We start from the raw sequence: 10556 nt of genomic DNA on the forward strand, positions 1-10556 counted from the left end.
CATTGATCTCGTTCTCAAAGCCATACTTACACACACACATGCAGTTTTAATTAATTAAATGAGCAGGCAACAAAGGCAATTACAAATCTAGGGGCAGGAGGTAGTGAGAGCAACTCAAATATACACTACTAGAGGGATCGTCAAGATGTAGGGGATGGAGGTGTCTCACTTGGTTTCAAAATAAGATGCACACAAAGACAACCACATAAATATAGCAGTGCATAGTACTGAGGAAACAGGGACATCTCTTTGCCAACATGTATAATTCGGAGCAGCAATAGCAAGCAAAGGAAGATGAGAGGGAGATGGAGAGGCTCAGTGATACACTTCTCATACGGAGCAAACCCAGCGACCTCCGTGATCAAGTTCCTGACGAAATGCACCCTGTTGGTACCTTTCTGCAAACCAAAATGGTAACCGGTCAGAACAATGAGAATGAAAAACTTATACAGGAGTAAACATCACAATAATATGAATTCTTACTACCACAAAGGATCTATTGCACTTGAGAATGAAGGAATTGTCACATATTCAACAAATTCAGAATCTAAACTGAATTTCGTCTACCAAATAAACTAGAATGCCTCAAATCCAGTCTGCTAAGAGTATTTATTTATCTACACTACATAGTCAAAGAAATTTCGAAAGAAAGCCCATGTTGTGAAATCCAGGCAGCTATATGAAATATGTTGTTGGCACACAAGATTGACAATATCTACTTCAGAGTTCTGCAGAAACTCTGAAGCCGACATACTCAAGTCGAAAATAGTCTGGAAGTGCAGACAGAGATGTCAAATGTGAATCAAATCAGCCTTCCATACAGTAAAACAAACAAACAGCTCTGTATTGTGATCTACTAGTATTAACAAACAGTAAAAATATCACATCAATGATCTTAGAGGTGTATGTGATACAGTAAAACAAACAAACAACTCTGTGTCAGCCAATGAATTAGCATTACAGTAAACAGCTCTGTGGCTATGTGATACAGTAAAAAATATATTCCAAGAACTTGAAGCAAATGCCAATCTTGTATGCCAATTGCTCGCTTTCCAACATAAACAGATATAACTTCTTCTAGTGCATAGTCTACAGCCACGGTGTTGAACCAACGGACAAGGTTTTGGTACTTACTTGACCTCCTTAAACTTTCCCATCGTTTACCAGCTCCTGGAGAAAAGAGTTGTGACCTCCAGGGTAAGACAAAGGGAGGGAACACTATAAACTACAGATGGACGAAAGAAGCCAGAAATTACCTCTGAGGTTTGCCCACACTACAGTGTCAGCAACTGTCAGACCATGACCAACCAAAAATGTTCGAGATGCCAAGTATCCATCGAGAAATGAGCAAGCGGCTTCAAATTCAGAGCCTGAAAGAATGAGTGGTGCGTACTCGAGCCATTCATCAACCTACATAGGCATAATAACAATGGCAACTTAGTATATACTGAGATGATTCTTGAAAATCATTGACAGGCAGCATATGTGGAACAGAAACGTACACATGCTGCCTGAATAGCGTCCTCGCCATAGAAGCTGGAAACAGATGTAGTACGGGCAATATAACGAAGAACTGTGTTGATGCCATGTATAAAGTCCCTGTACAGAATCATGATAGATTCATTGAGACACTACAAATTAACATACATAAATACTGCCAAGGACAATGAGTAGTGGAAAAGCACGTTTCAGAAAAAAAAAACTCTTTTTTGTTGACCCATAATGTTCTAATGGTCGTCATTTTCGTCAACAATTCTTACAATCACAAATATTATTACAGCGAATAGATTAAAGAGAAAAGGTAATTCAAGAATAAATCATGATAACATCATCCATAATTGACGTCAACATAAAGCAAATGAGTAATCAGAGGGGGGAAGTCAAAGCCTAAATATGTACACTGAAAGGTAATCACTTACCCAGAACCGAAGTGTAGTGTGGGCACTGAACCTGAGGGGAGACAGGGGTCAGTGGTTATGTGAACACCTGCAATCTTAGCAGCAGAAATGATGGAAAGTGGCGGGTTGTCCTGGGGGAATACTAGTTTCGCGGCCATCGCCTCCATCATTTGAGGCATCAGTAAACATGTGAGTAGCGAGCGCAGCATCCTGTAAGTATGAGGAAAACGAAATTGTTACAAAATTCAGTACATACGAAAGAGATATGCATCCTTGAGAGGTCAGACAGACAGACACAGAAATAGCCTGGCGTATGTATGCATCTATGTAATGTATAACAAGAAAAATAGCAGGGGCGGATGTATCTGTACTTGTGCAATTCAGATGCAGATGTGCAGACTGAATTTTGTTCAGAGTAAATACATACAGACAGATAGACGGTAAATAATACTAGATGGGATGGGATCGACCATGAGAGTAGTTGATTCATTCTGTAGTAATATATTAGCTAGCGATTCCAGGGGATCCTGCTTTTCGTTCGGCGTCGAATCGGTTCACCACCTCAATCATGACCGGGCGCATATATTTGTGCTGCTAGTACATCCATCGCTGCCACACTCCACAATTAAAAAAGCAGAGCCCAAAAAGGCACAAAAGAAAGACCCCATCTCCCCAATTCATTTATTTATTTACACACACACACACACACACACACACACACACACACACACATATATATATATATATATATATATATATATATATATAATATGTGATCGATTATTAAATGACAAGGCCACATTCTTGCGCTGCTCGCTGCTGGCTTGTCACCAAGACAAGAGGAGCAGTGCTGCTGACTGCTCTAATATCAGTGTGGCAGCAGCAGATGGGTGACGATTACCTTCAAGCCATACTTTGACCATCAGTCCCTATGAGCACATAGTGCTTAACAAAAGGCACTGCTGCTGCTATAGAATACATTTCACGCTTAAACTAGTGGGGTCAAATTCTTGACACAAATATGGGTAAAATGTTCCTATAGTGTTGCTTATGCTTAAGATTGTCTGACTTGGCTATGCAGCAAATTGTGCTCCTCTGGTCCTCAAAGTTATCAGTGAGAGACTGCTGATAAGCCAACCTATACTATAAGCATGTACCAAAGTGGCAAATGATCAACCTATACTATAAGCATGTAACAACTCCCAACTGCTGCTTCTTTCTTGTACTAATGAATGTACTAAAGAACGCTGGAACAAAAGAGCCGGGTGGGCTATCTGAGGGCGAGAGGTTTGGAATGTCCTGCGATGATTCGTGTGGGTAGCATACACCGATGATCAACTGAACGAATTGGTTAAGCAACCAACCAGAATCTTTTACAGAAGGGAAACCAAAGCAGCCTGCACATGAGGGAGGGAGGGAAGGGAAGGAGAGCATATCGGAAGAGTACCTTGGAGGCCATGGCGGCGTCGGCCGAGCAGAGTGGAAGCAGACGGACGGAGGTCCTGTCCCAGCGAGAAGCCGCCCACCTTGGGGATCCTCTCGAAGGCGGAGACGACGGCCTGCAAGTCCTCGGGCCGCGACTCCACCACCCCGCGGAACTCGCAGCAGGCCTCGTCCCTGCCGTGATGCCACGTCGACGGCGCCTCCTTCCCTTGGCCGTGATCCACCCAGCGCGCCCGGTCTTCCGCCCCTTCCTCCCGTCGTCGAGCCGCACCGTGAGCGACATGCCCTGGAAGTACACCCCTTCAACCTCCGCTGCGTGCTCCGTCGCGGGCTCGGCGTCCGTGTATGTAGAGGAAGCAGAAGCCGGCATTGAGCTCAGGATCGTCGTGGGTGAGCATGAGCTCCACCTTGTCGAGCTCGGCCGTGAGCCCGACGACCCCATCCCCAATGACGACAAGGTCAAGGCAAGCAAAGGTGGAGGGCCTGGTGGAGAAGGGAGCGAGGGGCTCGGGCTGGCGGAGGGCGGGGAGTCGCGGGGTTCGGCTGTGGAGCGCGGGTGGGATTGGAGAGGAGGGGATCTCCAGCCAGGAAGGGGAGGGGATGGGAGGGGAGTGGAGGTGGCACCGGCGGCGGAGTGGATGCGGTCGCCAGCGGCTGGTTCGTGGGGATCCAGATCGTGGGGACGACACCATTCGTGGGGGACGGCGGCGGCGCGTCGGTAACGAGGTGAGAGTGTGTGGTGGGCTGGTTGGTTCGGTTGGGTGGTGAGGCCATGAACGATGGCGAGCTCCGCCGGAGGGAGGTGGCGGCGGCGGCGATGGATCTGGAAGGGAGGAGGTGAGCTCTCTCCATCGGGCGTGACAGCGAGGAGACGGGGGATCGATGGATGGATGTGGAAACTGGAAAGAAAGGAGGCGGGGGGTGGATGCAAAATGACCATCTAGGGTTTCGGGGTTGGTGTGGATGGGTCGAGGACAGCCGTTGGATCCCCGAGCATCCTACGGTGTTTGATGCCGCACGGACCAATCAGAATGCAGTACGATGTTATGACCATCTAAATTGGTCATAGTTGACTTAATATAATGTGTTAAAATCATTTAAGCTACTTTATGATCTGAGAAATTCTAAAATAAATGGAAAACCTTCTCATTGTGTCACCAAAATGTGAACAAGTTTTCAGAAAAAATAACAACATGGAATAAGATAAATATCTTTAAAAGGTGTGAGCAGAAATGAGTTTTTTGCAAAAGAAATCATTTTCCATTTTTCGAGTGCCTAAAAGGAGGTTTTTTTGTGAAGAACCTACCAAATTATTGTTGCAAAATTGGACCAAATCATTTTTATAAAATACTAGGACATATTTAATGCACAATTGACCAAATGGTTGGGTGTAAAATGTTTGGATCCACCTCTCGTGAAAAAGACAAATTTCCGCCGATTCAACTTGAAGCGGGTCAAATTTGAATTGTAGCTGCCTTGTAGTTTGCCCTTTATTTTTTCCAAAAATTATTTCTAGGTACATAAGTATCTATTTAATCAGAGAAACACCAAAAAAAATCCAAGATTCAAGCACTAGCTAGGAACGGTCATTCCCGCTGTTTTGACCGCATTTTGAAACGGGCATAAAAAATTCAAAAAAAATCAAAAAATTGGGATACCTTCACGTTGTGTCATTATATGTGGCCAAGTTCCCAGGAAAAATAATAAACTTGTAATACGGCAATTATTTTAAAAAAGTGTTCTCAGAAACGAGCTATCACGTGTGGAGATCAATGGCTTTCAAGCCAAATGATCAATCTTATGGCCACATTCATGACATAGTTTGTTCAAATAATCTCATATTATGCACAATGGTGCATATTGGAATGACAAACAATATTGCCAAAGGAAGTTTTCATTTTCTTTGGACGAAAAAATCATTTTCCATTTTTCGAGTGCTCAAAAGGAGGTTTTTTTGTGAAGAACCTACCAAATAATTGTTGCAAAATTGTACCAAATCATTTTTTAAAGTACCAGCACATATTTAATGCACAATTGACCAAATGGTTGGGTGTAAAAAGTTTGGATCCACCTCTCGTGAAAAATACAAATTTTCACCGATTCAGCTGGAAGCGGGTCAAATTTGAACTATAGCTGCCTTGTAGTTTGCTCTTTATTTTTTCCAAAAATCATTTCTAGGTACATAAGTATCTATTTAATCAAAGAAATACCAAAAAAATTCCAAGATTCAACCACTAGCTAGAAACGGCCACTCCCGCCGTTTTGACCGCATTTTGAAACGGGCATAAAAAATTCAAAAAAAATCAAAAAATGGGGAGACCTTCGCATTGTGTCATTATATGTGGCCAAGTTCCCAGGAAAAATAATAAACTTGTAATACGGCAATTATTTTACAAAAATGTTCTCAGAAACGAGCTATCACGTGTGGAGATCAATGGCTTTCAAGCCAAAGATCAATCTTATGGCCACATTCATGGCATAGTTTGTTCAAATGATCTCATATTGTGCACAAGGATGCATATTGGAATGGCAAACAATATTGCCTAAGGGAGTTTTCATTTTCTTTGGACGAAAAAAATCATTTTCTATTTTCCGAGTGCCCAAAAGGAGGTTTTATTGTGAAGGACCTCCCAAATATTTGTTGCAAAATTGGACTGAATCATTTTGCTAAAATACTAGGACATATTTAATGCAAAATTGACAAAATGGTTGGGTGTAAAAAGTTTTGATCCACCTTTCGTGAAAAAGACAAATTTCCGCCGATTCAGTTGGAAGCGGGTCAAATTTAAACTGTAGCTGCCTTGTAGTTTGCTCTTTATTTTTTCCAAAAATCATTTCTAGGTACATAACTATCTATTTAATCAGAGAAACATCAAATAAAATTCAAGATTCAACCAGTAGCTAGGAACGGTCATTCCCGCCGTTTTGACCGCATTTTGAAACGGGCATAAAAAATTCAAACAAAATCAAAAAATTGGCAGACCTTCACATCGTGTCATTATATGTGGCCAAGTTCCCAGGAAAAATAATAAACTTGTAATAGGCAATTATTTTAAAAAAGTGTTCTCAGAAACGAGCTATCACGTGTGGAGATCAATGGCTTTCAAGCTAAATGATCAATCTTATGGCCACATTCATGGCATAGTTTGTTCAAATGATCTCATATTGTGCAAAGTGTGTATAGTGGAATGGCTAACAATATTGCCTAAGGGAGTTTTCATTTTCTTTGGACGAAAAAATCATTTTCCATTTTTCGTGTGCTCGAAATGAGGTTTTTTTGTGAAGGACCTCCCAAATATTTGTTGCAAAATTGGACCAAATCATTTTTCTAAAATACTAGGACATATTTAATGCACATTTGACAAAATGGTTGGGTGTAAAAAGTTTTGATCCACCTCTTGTGAAAAAGACAAATTTCCGCCGATTCAGTTGGAAGCAGGTCATATTTGAACTGCAACTGCCTCATAGTTTGCTATTTATTTTTTCCAAAAATCATTTCTAGGCACATAAGTACCTATTTAATCATAAATACATGGTTTGGTGGCGATACGTCGAGGTTTGGACGGTGGCCGAGGGCCCCAACTCTATAGCGCGTAAACTCGCATGCCCGCCGCGTGGTCACCGCGTGACTGTGGCGTTGCCATGTGTTTTGGGCGGCGTAGACATGTCTAGTGGGTTGGGCACTCCCCAGATAGGTGCTAGGAAGAAAATCACAACATAAGATTCTCACGAGGAGACCGATCAATGCTCAAACATGAATAAGCAGCCAAGTGTTTGATTTGCGGTACGAGAAATGCACATGGCTAATGGGCGTGAGTTTTGGCCGAGGATGATCAGTTACTAAGAAGACCGTCTTCACAAATTTTCACCTCAAAAGGAGGAGCCTAGGTGGTACTTGCTTTGCAAAGTACCACATTGGACATAAATACAAATGTTGAAGCTGGGCTCAAAATAATGAATGAATTGAGCTGACATTCGGTGGAGGATGGTTATTTGGGCATAGGTAAGCACTGTAGAAAATGGATACCATTTGGACATGCCAAAGTGGTACTTCCTTCATAAAGTGCTGCTCTGAACAGAATAGGAAAATGAATATTGTTGAGTTATTTTTGAACTAGGCCAGGAATGTTTTTGACATATTTGATGAATATATGATCCAAACAATTTATGGGATTTTTTGGGATTTTTTTGAATAACAAAAATATAGGTTGCTTCACAACCTAAGGCAAAAATTGACACATGGACATGACACATAGGCAAAACTGATGAGATGACGCCTAGTCATCACAACTCACCACAATCTACAAGGCTATGACCATCTATATTGGTTGTTAACAATTAGAAATAAGGCAGTGGACCAGCACTGTTTGCTTTATGACCATTTCGTGTAAGGAAATTACGACCTTTCTGACCAAAATGGTCGCAATGGTTTAGGGTTTGGAGCCCCCCGAACAGCTTTTGACCAATTGGTCTCAAATGGTCATAGCTCTATGACCAATTCTTCCAGGGTCACTGACAGAAGGTCACTAGTTGACATATTTCTTGTAGTGATCATTCTTCCTGGTACAAAGGCGCTTTGCTCTGGTGATATAATGTCATCAAGGATTTGCCTCAACCTATTAACCAAGCACTTGGACATCACCTTATATATAACGTTGCATAAGTTTATATAGGTCTAAAATCAGTAAGTTTTACCGGGTTGTCAACTTTTGGGATAAGCACAATAGCAGTATTGTTCACCCCTTCTGGCATCACCACCGACCGGAAAAACTCTTTTACACCAGCAATAACTTGGTCTTTCATTATGGCCTAGTTCCTCTCGAACATACGCGCCGGAAAACCATCCGGTCCAGGTGCTTTGAGAGGGCCTATCTGGAAGAGTGCATCAGCAATCTCCTTACTAGAAAAATCCGCACACAGGCTTCATTCATGTTATCAGTAACACGAGCTTTGATAAGATCAATAACATGGTCTGCACTAAGCGTCGGATCAGCTGTAAACAGACTTGTGAAGTAATCTGTCACCATGCCCGCCATAGTGGCGCTGTCCTGCTGCATCACACCACTATCATCCACAAGTGATTTAATTCTGTTTTTACGCGCACGGCAAACTGCCTTGCGGTGGAAGAATTTTGTGTTTCGGTCACCCTCCCACAGCCAGTCAATGCGAGAGCGCTGCATCCATATCATCTCTGCCCTGTAAAGAAGCTCATTCATGCGGTCAGTAGCTTCTCTAATGGTCCTCCGATCGGCATTCATAGCCATTAGTTCCTCGAGACGAGTACGAGATTTATTTATTTCCTTCACCACATTACCAAATTGCTTTTTACTCCACCCATGAAGCGCTTGCATGAGATCACACAAGGCCACAACCACGTCACCAAGGTTGCCCATGGCACCGGCTGAAGTCCAGGCTTGCATGATTACCTCGGGCAGCATCGGGTCACGCTCCCAAGCCACTTCATAGTGGCGACATCTCCTGCCGGTACTCTCTCTTGGTGGCTCGGACAAGCACCTCAAGAGGATTGAAGCATGGTCCGACGAGGGAGCAACAAGGTGCTTGACACCCGCGTCTAGAAACATGTCCCGCCATAGATTATTTGCCACCGCACGGTCAAGCCGTACTTTGAAGTTCGCTCGGCCAGACCGCCGGTTATCATAAGTATATGGAAGACCAGAAAAACCAAGATCACCGAGGCCAAATAATTCCAAAACATCACGAAAATCAATCATCTGACCTGCTGATCCGGGAGTCTCAGAAAAATGTTCGAAACCCCACATGGCCTCATTGAAATCTCCAATCACTGCCCATGGCATGTCAACTTGGTGGCATAGGTCCCGGAGAAGCGACCACATGCGGTGTCGGTCCTCCGTTCGGAGCTCGCCGTAGACGCACATAAGCCTCCAAGGGGGCTCTCCCGCCGCGCCACTCACATAAGCATCGAAATGCCTTTCGTTCATAGATTTTACATCGAGATTCAACTACTCATGCCAATAGAGAGCAAGACCTCAACTAAGACCAACACTATCGACTGCTTCAAAGCCACTTAACCCTAGGCGAGATCCATATCTTTTCATTCTTTCCTTCGATTGCCTAGTTTCACAAAGGAAAACAATACTAGGAGAATAACTCTGCACCAAGCTCACAAGATCACGAGCAGTCCGAGCATTCCCTCCTTCTCGGCAGTTCCAACTCAAAAGATTCAGGTTGCTAGTCTGGTTCCCCGGTAGCTCTGTTCGAGGCAATTGTGCCGCTTGCGTCACCGGACTCGCGGCCGCATGGCTTTTAGCTCCCCTGTCGGCTGGCTTCAGGTGGGTAGCGTCCTCACCGGATGCCCCTTTTTCACCCCCACCAACGCTCAGGATCACCGATGCAGCCGTCAGCCTGTGCGACGGTGGCGGCGATATAGAACTAGGATTCCTGGAGGAGCCGCCGGGGTCAAACTGAACACTGGCTGGACGGGGAGTGCAGCGTTCCCCTTGCAAAACTGCTCCTTCTCCATGACTATCACCATCTGATTGGGGGTGCCCTCCCCCGCCTGGTGGTGCAACATCCTCGATCAGCAGCGAATAACCAGATGAGGCGCTGGCCTTTCCAGATCGAACAACAGCGGGACCGCTACGGCCCTGGGAGCCCAGCGGTGGACAGGCGGACAAGGCCGCAACGGTTCCGTCATGCGGCCGAAGCACGCACACGGATATATCACCAACGGCGGCCAGGTTGAAGCCTGGCGGCGGCAGCGGCTGGGGCGTCGCCCCCAAATCGCCAGGACCCTCAAGCCCTAACGAAACGTTTTCCATAAGTCACTGGACCTCATGGATTTCAAGTGCAAATACCTCAGGCTTTAACGAAATCATATACAAAGATGGTGATGCTTCTATCCACCTACTAGTCAAGTTTTTTATGGGCATGGGGAGGACTCAGCCGAACAACAAGATCCAACTCACTAAAGTCGATTAGCCAGACCGTGTGTCAATACACAATATTTGTTTGCTATGTTAATACAGTACGGTGGTGCAGATAATTCATTTTTGAAATGGACAAAAGATTTTTGTCATCTTATTAGTTAGTTAGTAAGAATGAGAGTTCGCACAAACCAAACAAGGGCAAGGAGACCGACGTACTCACCGCATGATCGCACCTGATATTCCATGTTGGCAGCCGTCCTTGGACCATCTGAGTATGCGTGGGTGTGGCTCCATGAAATTCATTAGA

At 44.2% G+C, this 10556-nt stretch overlaps 1 protein-coding gene across 1 annotated transcript; it reads right to left on the reverse strand.

Annotated features, from left to right (window-relative positions):
* Window positions 1-720: 720 nt before the first annotated feature.
* On the reverse strand, window positions 721-3357 carry LOC119280324 (glutamate--tRNA ligase, cytoplasmic-like). The gene is made up of 6 exons (XM_037561213.1): window positions 3346-3357; window positions 2730-2827; window positions 1920-2108; window positions 1503-1599; window positions 1257-1410; window positions 721-770 (listed from the first exon to the last, which is right to left on the reverse strand). Exons 1-6 carry the CDS (start codon window positions 3355-3357, stop codon window positions 721-723), a joined length of 600 nt encoding a protein of 199 aa, XP_037417110.1.
* Window positions 3358-10556: the final 7199 nt, after the last annotated feature.

The sequence above is a fragment of the Triticum dicoccoides genome, chromosome 3B (genome assembly GCF_002162155.2).
Source record: "Triticum dicoccoides isolate Atlit2015 ecotype Zavitan chromosome 3B, WEW_v2.0, whole genome shotgun sequence".
In the NCBI taxonomy this organism is placed as follows: domain Eukaryota; kingdom Viridiplantae; phylum Streptophyta; class Magnoliopsida; order Poales; family Poaceae; genus Triticum; species Triticum dicoccoides.

Coding starts and splice junctions, on each gene's coding strand:
- LOC119280324 (XM_037561213.1), bottom strand. Junction 2,109..2,729: donor GCACTGCTCCTCTTGTCTTG/GTGACAAGCCAG, acceptor TCATACTTACAG/GATGCTGCGCTCGCTACTCA. Junction 771..1,256: donor AGTGTGGGCAAACCTCAGAG/GTAATTTCTGGC, acceptor CTGCACTTCCAG/ACTATTTTCGACTTGAGTAT.